This window comes from Acytostelium subglobosum, assembly GCF_000787575.1.
Source record: "Acytostelium subglobosum LB1 DNA, scaffold: scaffold3, whole genome shotgun sequence".
Classification (NCBI taxonomy): domain Eukaryota; phylum Evosea; class Eumycetozoa; order Acytosteliales; family Acytosteliaceae; genus Acytostelium; species Acytostelium subglobosum.
In genome coordinates this window covers 164,406-181,756 of record NW_012236529.1, presented here as the reverse complement: position 1 = coordinate 181,756, position 17,351 = coordinate 164,406, and the positions used below count along the sequence as shown (strand labels likewise).

The 17,351-nt window shown below is 47.3% G+C and overlaps 6 protein-coding genes across 6 annotated transcripts; 2 read left to right on the top strand and 4 right to left on the bottom strand.

Annotated features, from left to right (window-relative positions):
- Positions 1-557: 557 nt before the first annotated feature.
- Positions 558-1,534, top strand: SAMD00019534_015430 (hypothetical protein; the record flags this gene model as incomplete). The annotated part of the gene is made up of 2 exons (XM_012902134.1): positions 558-964; positions 1,090-1,534. 2 exons carry the CDS (start codon positions 558-560, stop codon positions 1,532-1,534), a joined length of 852 nt encoding a protein of 283 aa, XP_012757588.1.
- Positions 1,535-1,918: 384 nt separating this feature from the next.
- Positions 1,919-3,029, top strand: SAMD00019534_015420 (hypothetical protein; the record flags this gene model as incomplete). Its single annotated transcript, XM_012902133.1, has 3 exons — positions 1,919-2,231; positions 2,298-2,381; positions 2,437-3,029. 3 exons carry the CDS (start codon positions 1,919-1,921, stop codon positions 3,027-3,029), a joined length of 990 nt encoding a protein of 329 aa, XP_012757587.1.
- A 150-nt stretch (positions 3,030-3,179) lies between these two features.
- Positions 3,180-5,428, bottom strand: SAMD00019534_015410 (hypothetical protein; the record flags this gene model as incomplete). Its single annotated transcript, XM_012902132.1, has 3 exons — positions 3,180-3,212; positions 3,292-4,374; positions 4,442-5,428. 3 exons carry the CDS (start codon positions 5,426-5,428, stop codon positions 3,180-3,182), a joined length of 2,103 nt encoding a protein of 700 aa, XP_012757586.1.
- A 511-nt stretch (positions 5,429-5,939) lies between these two features.
- SAMD00019534_015400 (hypothetical protein) lies at positions 5,940-6,946 on the bottom strand (the record flags this gene model as incomplete). The annotated part of the gene is made up of 2 exons (XM_012902131.1): positions 5,940-6,352; positions 6,415-6,946. The coding sequence occupies 2 exons, from the start codon at positions 6,944-6,946 to the stop codon at positions 5,940-5,942; spliced, it is 945 nt and encodes a 314-aa protein (XP_012757585.1).
- A 245-nt stretch (positions 6,947-7,191) lies between these two features.
- Positions 7,192-10,350, bottom strand: SAMD00019534_015390 (hypothetical protein; the record flags this gene model as incomplete). Its single annotated transcript, XM_012902130.1, has 4 exons — positions 7,192-7,718; positions 7,789-7,971; positions 8,045-8,367; positions 8,450-10,350. The coding sequence occupies 4 exons, from the start codon at positions 10,348-10,350 to the stop codon at positions 7,192-7,194; spliced, it is 2,934 nt and encodes a 977-aa protein (XP_012757584.1).
- Positions 10,351-10,712: 362 nt separating this feature from the next.
- Positions 10,713-17,109, bottom strand: SAMD00019534_015380 (hypothetical protein; the record flags this gene model as incomplete). Its single annotated transcript, XM_012902129.1, has 3 exons — positions 10,713-16,192; positions 16,251-16,473; positions 16,570-17,109. 3 exons carry the CDS (start codon positions 17,107-17,109, stop codon positions 10,713-10,715), a joined length of 6,243 nt encoding a protein of 2,080 aa, XP_012757583.1.
- Between the last annotated feature and the right edge of the window lie 242 nt (positions 17,110-17,351).

The following is a 17,351-nucleotide window of genomic DNA, read 5'->3' as shown; positions in this document are numbered from 1 at the left end:
TCATCAATTCCACCGCGCACTCACACTCATCCCGCGCTAAAAACAGTAAGAGCCTACTTTAAAAAAGAATGGGAGGGCGTGGCCCTTGGAGGCAGGCCTAGCCACCCTGTTTGGACGAGTAGTCCCAAGGGAGACCTTCCGCGGACCCCCTCCAATCAATTCCTATGATTCTGATCACCCATTATGCCCATTACTTGATTATTTCAAATGTGGACGGTCACCTGACACGACTCGTTCGGTGTTACTTGTATGAGAATCAGTGATTGATTGAATGAATGAGTGAAGTGTGATTGACGAGATTGAGTGAGGAAGTGTTGGTATGACCATCAATCAATATCCATATGACCCCCGTCCCCATACCCACATTAATGATGATCATACGTACATATAGGGATACCCCCTGTTGATGGTCAATCACCAGCTTTCCACGCACTCATCCACTCACTTCACTCTCTCCGCCAACCAACCATCCAACATAAATAGACGAGTCAAATGGGAACATTAACATCATCAATCTAGTTATACACTATCCTACAGATACACACACTCATACAACAATGTACAAGTCCATCATCTTGATTGCTTGCGTCCTCATGGCCGTCAGCTCTGCCGCCGCCATCGACAGCTCATACTTCTTCCTGCGCTCCACTGGAATCGTCTGCAAGAAGGCCCCATGCCCATCGTGGGTCGTCTCTGACGTCAACGGTGTCGCCGCCGACATCACCATCCACAGCCTGTCATTCGCCGCCAGAGTCAACCAGACCTCTGTCTTTGAGGCCGGCAACACAAACGCCATCCTCTTCGGTTTCGTCTCCACCCGCTACGTCTCTGGTGTCGCCGTCGCCACCTTCAACGCCGACCAGGCCTACCGTGTGCTCCCACTCTCTGCCTCCGATGCTGCCATCCGCGCTGGTAACTACTACTTCCTCGAGTCCACCGGAATCGTCTGCAAGACTGCTCCATGGTATGTTTGATCAACTTGATTGATCAGGTTTGTTTGATTCAATACTGACCCTCATCCCCACCCACCACCATCAATGGAATCATTCCAATCACACCCAAACAACCAAACAACCGAACACATTATAGCCCTTCATTCAGAGTCACTGCCGTCAACGACGTCACCACCTCTGCCATCACCCTCAACGGATTCGCTGAGTCATACACCTCATACAGCCACTTCGATGACACCTGGTTCTTCAACAAGGTTTTGACTGCCGTCGCCCCAAGCAAGGCTATCGTCCAGGCTGAGCTCATCAACGGCACTGCCTTCATCCGCTCTGCCTTTGTCAACTTGGTCGACCCATCCGTCACCTGCCCAGCCCTCCCACTCATCAAGTGCCAGGCCGACAACGTCCAGGTCTACCACCGTGACGAGAACCGCTGCCGTATCTCCGATGGCTGCACCCTCGCTGGCGTCTGCATCATGAGCATCCCCGTCTGTGACGAGGGTTACACTCTCACTGCCATCCCATCCGCACCAAACGGATGCAACACCTACTTCTGTGATGCCACCTTCCTCAAGCGTAAATAAACTTACTACCTACTCTTAATATCTTATTAATTTACATCTTTGATCACATCATGTGATGGTCAGTTTGTTTGTGATTTAGTGATTGAGTGAGTAATTCACGTAATGTGGGTGATGGACCATCTTGGGGCTAGCAATTTGCCCATAGTTGATGTAATCTATCGAGTGTTGTCGACAAAAGGGTAACATGCCCATTTGTTCGATGAAGAGTCGTCGTCGGATTCCAGCCAAAAGACATGATGCATGTCTACAAACAAATAAATATCTTGTTGGAATTCGAATCCCGAATCATCCCATGCTTCGATCAAATCACATAGTGCAATGCTTCAATTCCATTAGAATTAATCAATCTAACAATCATTCAATCATATATATATATTTAATACAATGTACAGATACACTACTATTTGTTTGTTGTTATTGACAACATTGGCTTTGGTATCAGCCACTTCGATCAAATCAAACACAAATACATGCAGAGCTATCACTTTCAGTGGTGCTGGTGATAGAGGTGCATATGAAGTTGGTGTTGCTGCTGGATTGGTCTCAATCCGTACACCAGAAGAGTCAAGATGGCAGGTGGCCACAGGGATCAGTGCTGGTGCTATCAACACGGCTGGTATGGCAATGTACAGTGTTGGTCAAGAGCAAGCTGCCACCAAATTCCTTGTAGACACATGGTTGGCAACAACCAGAGATCGTAAGTATCTTATTCAATCACTATCTGGAACTATTCCACACACTCACACCTGACTCAATCAATCAGAAATCTGGAAGAACTGGGCTGGTGGTCCAACTGAAGGATTCCTCTTCCAGCAGGGTCTCTTGGATGATGCTCCACTATTGACTTGTAAGTATTATTATCACCTGGATCTATCCCATTACACTCACTAACTCTCTCATAGTCTTGAATGGACTGTTTAACCAAACCGAGGTTGACGCTTCCAATAGAACTATATTGGTTGGTGCTACAAGCTATGATACTGGTCTGTTTGTAAAGTTTTCTGATATGCTTGACCCAGATATCGTATTGATGGTTAAGGCTTCAGCTTCAATTCCTGGCTTGTTCGAACCTACTAATATCCGTGGAGAGTTGTTCATGGATGGTGGTGCAACTTATGCCACGCCAGTGACCGACACTGCCGAGCTCTGTGCACAGACTGGCGCCGAGAACACCATAATCGATGCAATCATCGTTGGCAAGCCCATCAAGGCTGAGAACAACACCGCCTGGAAGACCCCATCATTGATGATGCGTGCTGCCGACATTGTCAAGCACAACATGTTCATGAAGGACATTGAGACTGCATTCCAAGCCTACCCCAACATATTGATCAACCTCTACTACCCAAGCCAGCCTTTGCCCGGCGATTTCCTGGGCTTCCAGTACTCCCAAGAGATGATTACCATCGGTTTGAAGGATGCCACATCAGAGAGTCCATCCATGGTGACCGTCCACAGTGGCAACTACAAAGAAGTTATTGCCACACTCATCTAGACCAATTAATTAATTAATAAAGATCTACTTGCTTGATCTTTGGTACTTTATTGACTGACTGATTGATATTATCTATCTCATTTGATTCATTCATTATTCATCTCTATCTCCATGTCTCTCTCCGTTCATTGATGATTCATCATTCATTAATTACATAATTAAACAGTTATTACCTTCGGGCTTCTGTACATATTTGATTGATTGGTTGATCGTTTGATTGTTAGTCAATTGAATGAATGAACTAATGAATTGAGATACTTACAATGGCATCGTCCTTGATGTATATTCCACTGGCTGGCAACTGAATGGTACCCTTGATCTCATTGGATGGCGTTACTAGTTTGACGGTGGTACCCTCTGGCATGTCCCAGAGACCTTGACGGGCCCAGTAGAACTCGTACTCTGGTGTCTGAACATTCTGTGGGCGGGAGAGTCCGGTCAGCACATGGACCAGCTGGATGCCCTTGATTGGATGGATGTTGTCTGGGAACGAGAAGCCAAACTTCTCGTCGTTGGGCTTGACGACGATGAGCTTCCAGCCAGTGATGGACAGACCCTCGTGGAAGTCGCCCTTGACTGTGAGCTTGATGCAGCCCTTTGACGTGTCGATCGAGAAGATCGACATGGTGTTGACCTCGAGCGATTGATTGGCAATGCCCATCGACGACAGCGATTGCTCCTCAGAGTTCTCGAGGCTCTCTACGTCTGACGACTCTTGTGACTCGTATGTCTTTCTGAGACGCTTCCTGTCTCTCTTGAACACCGAGTCCTCGACGTTGCTGACGACCTCCTTCAGACGCTCGATCTCGCGTGTGAGTGGGACGTCTGGCTCCATGTTCTGCGACTGCACAGTGTAGAGCTCCTGCTTCATCTTTGACATCTCGGCGTGGTACGATGTGTACTTGAGCTCCTTGGTGTTCATCTGGTCCTGCAGCAAGGAGATCCTGTTGTCCTTGTTCTTGGACTCGGCCTTGTAGCGGTGGAGGTGCTTCTTCAGGTCCTCAATGTCGGTGGTGAGCGTGTGGATAGTGACGTCCTTGTTGGCAATCTGGCCAGACAAGTCCCCGATGCGATCGCTGAGCTCGTGGTTCCTGAGGTCCATATCCTCATTCTGCTTGAACAACACGTTGATCTGTTGGCGGAATGAATCCCTCTCCTCGTCAAAGTTGGTGACAGACACCTGCATCTCGACCATCTTGGCGTTGTGCTCCTCGACAGCCTGTGCAATCCTGAGCTCCCAATCTCTATCGATACTATCTCTCATATCCTCCTTCTGTCTCTCAAATGCCTCGACTGTCTGTTGCAGCTCTGATTCCTTTCTCAAAGATTCTGAAATGAGCTTATCCTGTTGTTGTTGTCGTGACATGTTAGTCGTGTGTGCCCCTCACTCAATCACTCACTCGATCACATACCTTATCCTTCAAGTCGGTACGAAGCTTCTTGATGTCTGACTCCTTGAGATTGATTGTGTTTCTGAGATCGTCCTCCTTATGCTTCAAACGATCGTACTCTGCTTGGAGCAGTCTACGTGTCTTCTCGTCTTGCTCCTTGCCCTTGGTGAGGAGGTCGGCCGAGAGCATCTTGACCTCATTCTTTAGCATCTCATTCTCGCTGATGCGCTTGGTGAGATCAGTGCGTAGGAGTGTCAACTGATGAGTGTGCTCCTTTGTGAGCTCGCCAATCATCGACTCGAGACGGCGATCAGAGTTGGCGCGCTCGTTCATCAGAGAGTCCTCTTTGTTCTTGAGGTCGGCCAGCACGCGGTCCAGCTGCATCTGGAGCTCGGTGCGCAGCTTGATCTCCATCGAGGCCGTGGTCTCTGCCTGCTCGAGACGCGTCCTCAGGTCGTGGAGCTCAGCGGTGGTGACGCGGTTATGGTGGCCGTGCTCAGCCTGCAGACTAGCAATCTCTTTGTTCTTCTCCTCGACGGCGGCAGCCAGGATGGCCACTCTTCTGGTGAGCTCGCTGAGCTCCTCTCTCTCGCGCAGACGATTGGTCACGGAGAGACGGGTGCCGGGCGACGATGGTGTGCTGGTGGACGAGCCAAAGAACTTGGACAGGGGGGTGACGGGTGCGTCGCCAATTGCCGAGCCGTTGGAGATGCGGCTGGGTGTGCGCGAGCCGCTGGTGACGGTGGTCGACGAGACCATTGTGGACGATGACATCTCTGACTGAGTCTCGATGACGTTCTCTTGCTGCGAGGCGGTGGCCTCCTTTGCCGCCTTGGACCTGCTACTAGTGGTCCTGCTGCTCTTTTTCTTCTCAGATCTCTGTGATGATGAAATATCGCTCTCATCCTCCAACTCTGATACCTGAGCTTCGACCTCTCTATCCTTCTCCTTATCGGCTGATCTGCTCGATGTCTTCTTGACAACCTTCTTCTTAGTACTCTCGCTCATTCTTCCTTTTTTTGTATATTTATATTATAAATAAAAGAAGTTAATGGATGAATGAATATGAATGAATGAATAAAGTTAGTGGATGTGAATAAATATGAATGAATGGAATGAATGAATGGATGTTGGTAGTAGTCGTGTGTGTGTTAGCGCGCGCGGCAATACGATATATATTAGTGTTGCGAGGATTGGATGTGTGCGCACGAGATAAAGATGTATGAAGAGTTGAGATGTGTGGCTAGCTTGGCTGTTGGATTGGCTTGTTGTTCAACAGACAGGTCACGTGAATGTATTTGTTTGTGTGTGCGTGAAGATCCAAAGGTAGGGGTGTATGTTCACTCACTTCCAGAAAAAAAATAAAACTGATCTCTACCATTCAAATTCATATTTTTTACATAATTTTATCCGTTTCTAATAGTTTTGGCGCCACCATTACATTACATTCAAATTCAAACATCACGTCTTGTTTGAAATAAACAACGGATAGTGTTGGAATAGTTCCAGGGGGGCATTATTAATGTGTTGGCCGCAGCTGTATTTGGAATAGTACTATTTGAGTACGATCATATTCGAATGGTGATGGTGTGAGATAGGATGAGGTGTGAGTGATGTCCGTGACGAGGAGTTGATGTTCGTCCAATACTTGTTGGAATGTTGCAAATGTGGACTCGTTTCTAATTGTTGATGCAATGTATGCCACACGATTATTGCCATGTTGAAGTAATTGATTGAGTACTGATACTAAATAACGACATAATGATGGTTCGTAAACAATGTCTGCGCCAACAATCACTTCACATTGTTTAACAAATGGATCGCATTGATCAAAGTCTGCCTCCCAATCAAACTCGACCACTGACATATCCTCCTTCTTTGATGATTGATCATTCGTGTTGTTGCTCACAAGGTCATTGACTTGGATGCCATCTATGTGAGTGTTGATGTTCGTGTTAGTGATCAATCACAGTCGTTAATTCCAAACGACATACTTATGTTCATGTTGTCAATGAGATTGTTAAGTACGACTGGGGCATAGTCTGTGAGGACCACTTGTTTGATGTCTGGTTTGAGTTGATTGAGTACGACTCCGACTAGGCCTGTGCCAGCGCCAAGTTCTAGTACTGAGTGTCCTTGAAAGAGTTGTTTGTTGGCCAGGATGAAGTCGGACAAGAGATATGCAGCGCCCCATGTTGTCATGCCGACGAGGTTGTAGACAGCCTCGTTCTTTAGTGTGATCCATTTGTCATCAGTGATACAGTACGACTTGTATATGTACTCCTTGGCGGGTGCCTGCGCTGAATACGATGTAGTGAAGTCCTCCAAGATTGTCTCGTTGATCGCCTGGTCATGTCGCTCCAGTGTCTCGATCAACAGTTTGACAAAGCGTAGATAGTATGAGCGGGAAGGCCTGTCTGCCTGATGTAGCACGCTCTCATATATCATCTGTTGAAGAGCATCATTTAGTATCAGCTCAGCTTTCGCGTTGAACACCTGAGGATACTCCAATGCCAACAATTGCATCATATGAGGTATATGAGTCATTTGATGATAGAGACATTTCAGTCTCTTTGTGAAATCATTCATCAACTGATCATTGTCTCTATATCCTATGTCTGAATATATGTTATCGTTATTATTATTGTTAGACATTGATTGTAATGATCAAACTAATGAATGCTTGTGCCAAAGTTCGCGATCTAAAACAAAATGTTGTAGAGATGGATCACGAAAATAATTAATGGATCAAATTTAATTCAATAATTTATTCATTGATCAGAGTTATCATCCATTACGAACTGATGATTATAATCCTTGGTATTGGTGGTGGTAGTTGTAGTTGTACTATTACTGATTGTGCTATTGTGGTTGACGTGATTTGGAATCGCCAGTGGAACAACAACTTGCTCACAAGTTGATGATGATGATGCACTGCTAGGACAATGTTGATAATCAAAAGAGTCCTTGATGGCCAGTGGTATTGTAATGTCCTGGTTGGTACTTGGAATTGAATGTGTCGAGTCGCAGACCGGGCGTGCGCTGGCCTGATGAGCCTCGAGCGCCTCTGTAATGGCTGCCTCAGTAAGAGGCAACAACTTTTGGATCTGTAGCTTCGTGTCCTGGGCACCAATATCCAAGTACATGAATCCAATCAATGACAAGAAGAACTCGCCCATCTGTTTGATTGATAGTTGAGGCTTGTCCAAGATGCCCTCTCTGATCTTGATCCTATGGCTGATCATCGCCAAGTGTTCATTCTTCAAAAAGACCGCTCGGCATGTTTCCAGGTATTCTCCTATTCATTGATTGGTTGATTGATTGATTAGTGATTGATCAAGTGTTTGAGTGAGGTGGACAATACCTACTCGGCTCCTTTTGGTATGTGTTGTAGATGAAATCAGAGACGACAAGATCAAGATAAGTGTTGCCAAGGAACCTGAGTCTCTCAAAGGCGTTGATGTTGTTAATTCCTTGGAATGCTTCATGGAAGAGACATTCACGTCTTATCTTGATATCCAACAAGAATAAGAATTGCTTCTGATCGTCATCTGTTTGATTGATTCCAAGGGTGTCAGTACTTTGAGTGTAGTTCATCGAATCCAATCCAAGCCATGTACTTACTCAACTCCTTCTCAACACGATGTTGGCAATCGTAGGAAGTGGGAAATTGGAATGACTTGGTGTCATTAAAGACCAGTCCATTGATGAATTCATAGGCTTCGTTGATGCCCTTCTCAAGGTAGACCAGTCCAAACAATGCTCTGACAATATCAGCCTGTGCCAACTTGATGTCCTTGTCTGTTCGGATGTTTGGTGCCAACTTTGAAAAGTCCACTTTGAAACGATCATACACTGATTGTAACTTCTCATTGCTGGTCGCATCCACACAACGAGTCGTCAACAATCTCTCAGTCGCATTGGGATACTTGGAGAACTCATACAGTCTGTGAGGAGGTTGGTTGGTTGAGCGATGGGTTAGGGCGAGGGCGAGGGCAAGGGCGAGGGCAAGGGCAAGTCAATACCTACCCTGTGCAAAAGTTTAGAAGTGACTCGCCTAAGAAGGCAACGCGTTGATTGTCACCGTACGGACAATCATTGCCAACGAGTGCGATGTAGTTTGGTGGGATGTGGGTCAGCTGGCGTCGTGGTGTGAAGACCTCGCGAAGTTTCCTTGGGTTGCGTACGCTCACTACATCCTTGAGGCGTTGCAACTGATTGGACCCGACGATCTTGGGATGCATCTGCGAGACTATGGCTTTGGCAATGTCGTGCATCTCGGCGGTGATACCGAGCGTCCTAACCGCGTCGTAGACATCCATGTGTTTGCTCTTCTTGATATAGTTCTCCCAGTGGATCGTGTTGGTCTCATCCGCCTCGGTCACCCATTGAATGGGCGCATCAATCACGTTGGGGTTGTCAGCTGGTGTGGAGTACTGATCGGGGAAGAAGAGGGAGTACGACACCTTCTTGGAGGGCACACACCACAGTGACGGACGGCCTGTCTTGTCCTTGCCGTCTGCACTGTAGTCCACTTTGCGACACACTATAAACTTGGCTCCGGGCGACTGGAGCACCTTGCGAAGACAGCGCTTGTCGTAATGTGCGTGGAACTCACTCGAGCCAGGCTTGGCGGACGGTGCCTTGGAGATGTCCTCGGCAGTGATCAGGTCAATCAACGTCTGGAAGTATGACTTGGACGGGTTGGTGATACACTCGACTCGCGGCACAAAGTACATGTCGTCGTCTCTCGAGTTCTTCATCGTAGTCTTGCCCAACACATTCACATAAAAGAAGTTGTGGAAGGTGAGCATACGGGCAAAGTCATCGCGGCCGATGTAGTCGGTGTGCGCCTCTTTGATCGTCACACTGAATGCTACCTTGTTGTTGGCCATCAAAGTGACAGTTGGCTTGGGGAATACCTCGGTTGAGTACAGCCAGTAGCCTTTGAATTGGTACTCCTGGCCCGCATGGAAGAAGATGCTCTTGTTGGCGCCATGACTGAACAATAGCTGGTAGCGATAGAACGGTATATTATCATTGTACTTCTTGTCCAACACCTCCTCGTCCAGTTTGAAGATCGTTGGTTCATTGGCCAACTCCTCGTCCGCCACGATCTGTTGTCTTTGGCGCTGATTATCACCATTGCGGACACTGCCACTATTGCCATTGCCACTTTCATTACCATTGCCACTGCTAGCAGACTTGATCTTGACCTGTTTGTCAACGTACTCTTTGAGCTCGGCCTCAGTCTTTCCTAACTTGTCAGTTACCTCTTCATACTTTCTCTCAAGAAGATCACAACGTTCAGTAAGCTTCTTGATGGTAGTCTCATGTAACTCCAGCTTTAACTTGATCAATTCAGTGTTGTCTGGCACGACACCAGGGAAAGACCTTCCCTCTGTCTCCATCTTTGGATGTGGCTGTGAATATGATGACTGAGGTGGTGGTGGCTGGGTATATGATGACTGAGGTGGTGGCTGGGAATATGATGACTGAGGCGGTGGCTGGGAATATGATGACTGAGGTGGTGGCTGGGAATATGATGACTGGGAATATGAAGACTGAGGTGGTGGCTGGGAATATGAAGACTGAGGCGGTGGCTGGGAATATGATGACTGGGAATATGAAGACTTTGGTTCAGAACCACCGTACGATGATGATGATGACTGTCCTGGACTTGACTGACCTGGGAGGATGCGATCATTTGGGAATTGCTGCTGAATGATAGTCATCACAGCATAGGCGGCATTCTTTTGAGCATCCTTCTTTGTACGCGCTGCTTTGCCCACTGCACAGAAGTCTTGCTGGTTGAAATGAAGCTTCACCTCTGCGCTGAACCAATATCCACCATTTCCATCTGGTGCAGGAATCAAATCAACATACACAGGTACAAGGTATCCTCTCTTCTGTGCCAGTTCTTGCAACATGCCCTTAAAATTATCATTTGTTGTCATCTTCTCTCTCTCCTCTCTCTTTTTGTTTGATTGATTGATTGATTTATGATTGTTTGATTGATGTCTATCTATCTCTTTGTGTATCTCTATCTAATGATACTGTTGATGATGATGCTTATTCAGAGACGATGTATGTATAAGTCACATGATCAGATGAATGAAATGAGTGATCAAGAAGATATTCAAGAGTTTGAAGAGGTCTGGTCCTGCGATGTGACCCCCATGGTCCTAATCACAATCGACTTTTCCATGTGTTTTCCACGCACACCCAATCAAACAATTAATCATTCCAGTTGATATGATCACATGAATAAAAATAATAATACCGATTACATTTATTTCTTGGTGGCAGTGGTTGTACTGTCTTTGCTCTTGATTCCCAACAGTGATTTGGTCTTGGAACTGATTGCTGATGGTGATATACTGGATGCTATTGACTTGGATATCGATGGTGATTTGGTAGTGGTTGTGGTGGTCGATGATGGTGATGATGATGTTGAAGATAGAGTCGTCGATAGTTTGGTTGTTGTTGACAAGGTTGGCGTTTTAGTTCCACTTGTTGTTGATGGTTTGGTTGTACTACTACTGGTAGTTGTACTGCTGGTTGGTGACTTCAAAGCTGAGGACGATGATGCTGGCATAGTCCTCGAGAGTGATGATGATGACGATGGCGATGGTTTGGCTGGCGCGGGTTTGATTGGCGCCTTGGTAGGTGTACCTGTTGCTGTCGTCGTTGCTGTTGATCTTGGTGGCACAGCGGGCTTCAACTTTGGTGATGCAGTCGATGGCTGCACCATGGTCTTTGAAAAGTCTCGATGTGGTGTTCCCGATGACACTTGAGTGCGATGTGTACCAAGTTTGTAATCGATGCTGTCACTGCCTGGCAGTTGAGGAGACTTGGAGTTGGGAGGCAGAGGTGTACCTGAGCGTATGGAGTTCGGCAGTGGTGTACCTGCTCGCAATGGTCCCTGGCCAGGAATGGGGGTGCCCGCTCGTAGTATGGTCTTGGTGGCCTTGACCACTGGTCGTCCAGTGCGCGAGGGCGAGCGGTTCTGCGATGTCTTAACCTCGCCATTCTCCCCAACGAACGTCTTTTGAATCTGCATCTTGGTCATCTCGTCCTGGTCCATGTCCACTACCTTGTCAATGTCTGCAGCCATGATCACTGAGTTGTAGCGGATGAGGAAGTCCTTCAGTGTCATCCATCCACCACCCACACGCACCACAATGATGTTGTTGACGCACTTCATGTTGACGACCGTGTCGCCCCACTTGTACTTGTTGGGCGCGATACGTTGGATGTTGCTAGGGAGCACAATGGATGGCGGTAGCACACTCTTCATCGTGTTGTTCAAGAAATGTGCGAATGTCTTGTCTGTGTTGTCGTTGGCCAGTGGCTTGTAGGGTGGATGGTTGGTCACTGAGTGGAAGGTGCGATGGTACGAGTAGTCCTTGCGCTCAATGTCCTTGTTCTGGACCATGTCAGCCTGTTTTGTGTCGTCATTGTCAGCCTTCACATCATTGTCGAGATCGAGGTCGACATCTAGTTCGCTGCCAAAGTCAACAATGGGGTCTTCAGCTTCAGTCAATGCGCCAGCAGGCTTCTTGGTGGGTGACTCCTCAACCACCGTGGTAACAATGGTCGTTGTAATGGTTGTGATGGTCTCGACTGCTCCAGGGTTGGTGATATTGCTCTGTTTGATCTCGGGCACGAGGGCAGACTGTCGCGACAAGGGTCTAAGTGGGGGCAACTTGCTGGCCATTGGTGTCTTCGGACGTGGTGGTGAGGGCATTGGTGTGGTAGTCGTGGTGGCAATGGGAGTTGTCGTTGTCGTAGTTGTGGAGGTGGAGGTGGTGGAGGTGGACGATGGCGAGGGAGTGTTGACAGTGACAGAGGGGCTTGCCAGGGGAGAGGATTGCCTAGACATTGGTCGCCTCAACAATGAGGTCTTTGGTGTGATTGGTGATCCAACTCCAGCCATTGGGGATGATACATTGCTGTTGGATATAGCAGTAGTCGACTTGGTAGATGTGATGGCGGCAGCGGCAGCGGTCTTTGTCGTTGTGGAACTGGCCTGTGAAGAAGTAGTAGATGTAGTACCAGAATGCTCCTGCTGAACTGAATCAACAGTGCTGGCGTGTGTAGTAGTCGATGTAGATGTTGTCAACTGGTCATCAGTCATGGAAGTAGCACCTCCTTGACTTGATTGTGAAATGGTTGTTGATATCGAAGTGTCGTCATGACCATGATCGCTGTCACCCACTGAATCAGTCTCGACACCTGATCGATCAGGTGAGGTGTCAGTGGTCACTGACTTCAAGAACTGCTCATGAAGATTGATGCTGGCCTCGTTTGAATGATGTTTCTGTACATTGTTGGATGTTGTTGAAGATGTGGTCGTGGCATTGGCAGTGGCGGTGGAGATGGTGGTGTCCTCCAATGATGTGGCATTGTCATCAAACTCTTCAGAGTTGAGTGATTGGATTAGAAGATCAGTCTCATCCATGGCAATGATCTCCATGTCATCATCATCGACTACACTGTTCATGATCTTCATGACATCGGCACCAGAGATGGAAGATTGGAAGTCCTCGGAACTGTCGTTGCTGTCATCGCTGTCGTCATCTTCATCATCGTCGTCACTGTCCTCCTCATCGTCCTCATCGTCATCGTCTGCAGAGGCAATGTTGAACTTTGTGTTGATCAATGCATCAAACTCGGCCTTGGTCATGGATCCCCTGTTGTTGCTGCTGGCTCCGCTGCCAATGCTGCTGGACTTTGTGATGTTGGCATCGATTGATCGTCGAGATGGCACCCATGCGGAGGATGACGAACTGGTCAGTGGTGCGGTCATTGTAGATCTTCTCTGCTGTTGCTCCAGTCTATACTTGTTTGCCTCGTCGTACTCCCTCTTGTGGTTCAAGAAAGAGGACAAGGAAACTCCTCGAGGGACATTGTTGCTGGGAGTAGAGGAGGTAGATTCTGTTGCAACAGTTAACACGTCCTTTGAAGCCGCCTGTATGTTTGTTGCAGTCTGATGTATCGTTGATTGGGTGGCGGATATTGTCGTGGATGTGCAGTTTGAGGTGGTCACAGTCTCATCTGTCACTGATGCTTGGACTAGGACTTCTTGTGATGGTTGTGCGGGTCGCGCAGTCTCTGGAGAGATTGGAGGCGGAAGGGTCTGGGTCTGGGTCTGAGTCTTTGTATGGGTCTCGACTGACTGTGGTGCCAGGCTATCCTTTGGGAATTCCGAATCAGATAGCATCAAGTTTGATGGCAACTCTGAGCTTGAATGGCTTGAAGTGGACTCGAGAGGAGTCTGTTGTGAAGTAGTTGATTGTGATGATGACTCTGGACTTGTTGGCAGTATGCTATCCCCCAGACCATGCTGTGAAGAGTTCGATTGTTGTTGCTGTTGTGCATTGGTGCATGTTGGGTCTGTCTCTGATGTGGACTGCTCAGCAATGGCCGTGGTGTTATTGACCGCCGATAATGTCTCAACCTTGGTAGTTGACTGCTCGGTCGCATCCGAATCAATCACGGTGGATACAATGGTTGATTTTGATTGTTGATTGGATGATATCTCATTGGAGCTGGAATCGATGGACACATGTGTCTGAGTGATCTCATGCTCTGATGTGGAGATTATAGTGGAGGTGACTGTGTTGGATTGAATACTCATATGGCTGCTGTCGTCTGATGAGTGTTCAATCTGGTCCGACGAGACGATATTGAATGTGGATGAGGTGTCGACCAACTCAGAGGTGCATTGCTTGGAAGTCTCGACAACTGTCGTGGAAGTTGACACGCAACTGGCTGTCTCGACCAAAGAATCGTGATCGATATCGTTAATGATGGTGTCAGTGTTGGTGCTGGTGTTTGATGCCAAAGCAGAGTCGGAGTGCTCCACGGTCCCAGAAGTGATGAGTCCATGCGAATCGGCTTCGCTTGGAGAGGTTGATTGGGTGCTCGAGTGATTCAACTCAATCACCTGATGGTCGACGACAACATGCTTGGTCTGTGTAGCAACAACAGTAGTGATCTCTGTTTGAGTGTCCAACTCTAAAGACTGGATCGCCGTAGTGGTCTCCTTATCAACAGGTATATCATGTTGTAGGCTATCCACATTGTCAGCTGATTGTGTGGAGGTGTTGATCTGATATGTTGTTGTCTCAAGTGTGACTTGTTGACTAACCTCCAACTCTGAATGCATTTGGATAGCAGTTGTCTGTTGCTCAAGTAGCTGTTGCTCAAGTAGCTGTTGGCGCGCTAGCTCCTCAAGTCTCTGTTGCTCGCATTGTAGATGCTCAAGTCTCTGTTGCTCAAGTAGCTGCTGGCGCGCTAGCTCCTCAAGTCTCTGTTGCTCAAGCCTCTGTTGTTCGATTTGCTGCTCACGCTCCAGCTCCTCCAGTCTCTGTTGCTCAAGTCTCTGTTGTTCAAGCAGCTGCTGGTGAGCTTGCTCCTCCAGTCTCTGCTGTTCAAGTAGCTGCTGGCGAGCTTGCTCCTCCTGTCTCTGTTGCTCCAGTAGCTGCTGGTGAGCTTGCTCCTCCAGTCTCTTTTGCTCACGTAGTTGTTGCTCAAGTAGCTGCTGGCGCTCTAGCTCCTCCAGTCTCTGTTGCTCAAGCAGCTGCTGGCGAGCTTGCTCCTCCAGTCTCTGTTGCTCAAGCAGCTGCTGGCGAGCTTGCTCCTCCTGTCTCTGTTGTTGCTCGCGCTGTTGATCAAGCAGTTGTTGATCTAGAAGTATCTGGCTCTCGATTCTCTGTTGCTCGAGTTTATCTTGTTGGAGCTGTTGTTCCAGAATCTGCTGATCATGATGTTGCTGGTCCAATCTCCTTTGCTCATCCTGCTGCTCCTGTTGCTGCTGCTCCAACCTCCTCTGTACAATCATATCATGCTCGCGTTTCTCCTCTAGCAATTGTTGATCAAGATGACGCTGTCGCTCCAACATTTGTTGCTCCTTAAGGCTCTGTTGATCAAGTCTCTGCTGTTCTAGTAGTTGCTCCAACCTTTGTTGATCAAGTCTCTGTTGCTCAAGTTGCTGTTGTTCACGTTGTAGATCCTCTAGCCTCTGTTGTTGCTCTAGCCTTTGTTGCTCCTGCCTTTGTTGCTCAAGTCTCTGTAGCTCCAGTCTTTGTTGCTCCAATCTTTGTTGCTCAAGCTGTTGTTCACGTTGTAGCTCCTCCTGTCTCTGTTGCTCAAGTCTCTGTTGCTCAAACCTTTGTTGCTCCAGTAACTGCTGGCGCTCGAGTTCCTCCAGCCTTTGTTGCTCAAGTCTCTGTTTCTCAAGCCTTTGTTGTTCGAGTTGCTCGCGCTCTAGCTCCTCCAGCCTCAGTTGTTCAAGTCTTTGTTGCTCCAGTCTCTGTTGCTCGAGCTCCAGCTCCTCTAGCCTCAGTTGTTCAAGTCTTTGTTGCTCCAGTGCTTGTTGCTCAAGCATCTGCTGCTCGAGTTGTTGTTTCTCCAACATCAGTTGATCACGTTGCTCTTTCTCGAACTGTTGTTGCTCCAACTGAAGCTGTTGTTCCATCTGCTCCTGTTGTTGCTGTGCAGCAGCTGCCTTCTTCTTCTTCTTCTTTCTCTTCTTCATCTTTAGCATAGGTGGCAATGGTATATCCTCTACATTATCAATCGTCATTGTTGTTGATGATGATGAGGACGAAGATGTTGATGATGAAGCTGGTGAGGAACCACCTCCACTCAATATAGCATTGGATTGACCTGGTCCAGATGAAGGCAGATGGCCAACAGTTTGTTGTTGTCCATTCGAGCTGAACACCGTGATGCTCAACTTGTGTTTAAGTCCTCGCTTGCCACCTGGATGTATGTTAGTCAACAATGTTGATTGATTGATTGAATGAATGACAACACGTACCTTCAATGGAGAGTGCTAGGAGACAGTAGATCACCTTCTTGAGGTTCTTCTTCTCATAGAGGTCTGTTGGCAGGAATAGATAGTCGGCCTTGACACCAAGTTCAAGACATGCACACAAGAAGAAGTTGATGTTCTCCAACTTCATATAAGATGGTGAGTTGGTCTTGTGTATCCTCCTGATAATACCTGGTTTGATGATGTTTGCCAGCTTACATAGCCATATCTATCTCATGAATGAATGATTGAATGAATGAATGAGTGATTGAATGAATGAATGAGTGATTGAATGAGTGGAATAATGAAGGGTAGGCATACTTACACCATCGATTAGAGCGAGGAATAGGTCCTCTTCGTCGAATGAATGGTCCAAACATTCTTCGAGCCAGGCGCGGACCTCTTCTCTGTTGAACAAGAAGGCATAGTCGTCCCATGCCTGTCGTTTAGCCGTCAACCTTGTAACATTCTTTGGTCTAAATATAATGATACCCTCGTCATCATCATCTTGACTCTTCTTTGTCTTTGTCTTTGTGGTAGTCGGAGTCGCTGTTGCTGATGATGTTGCTGATGTTGATGTTGGTGCGTTGGTCGGACTTGGACTCGGACTCTTACTCGGAGAATGAGTCGGAGATGAGGTTGATGTAGCTTGATAGATTGGAGTGTTCTGGATACGCTTGGAATGCATGTCTGTCTCTGAGGAGGTGTGTTGGAGCACTTTGGTGACCATGTCTGTTGGTGGAGCCTCTGGTGGGAACTCTGCCATACTCATCATTGACCTCTGCTTCTTCATCCTCTCAAAGAAGCCAATTGGCGTACTAGGTAACGCCGTGTCATTTATGATTGTCTCTGGGAGTCTAGACATCCTTCCTTCCTCACACTAACTAACTAACTAACTCTATCTAACTACTAATATTACAATCAAATAAATAAATAAGTAATGTCGTTATCTCTTTATAATGTATCTATGATGTTGCAAATGTAATGTACATTGTATCTCTTGCAAGTATGTATGTATTATATATATGATTGATTGAATGATTGGCGATGTAATGTTATAACATTGTTGTTGGGTAAGTGGTCCAATGAGACGTGACACTTTGTCAA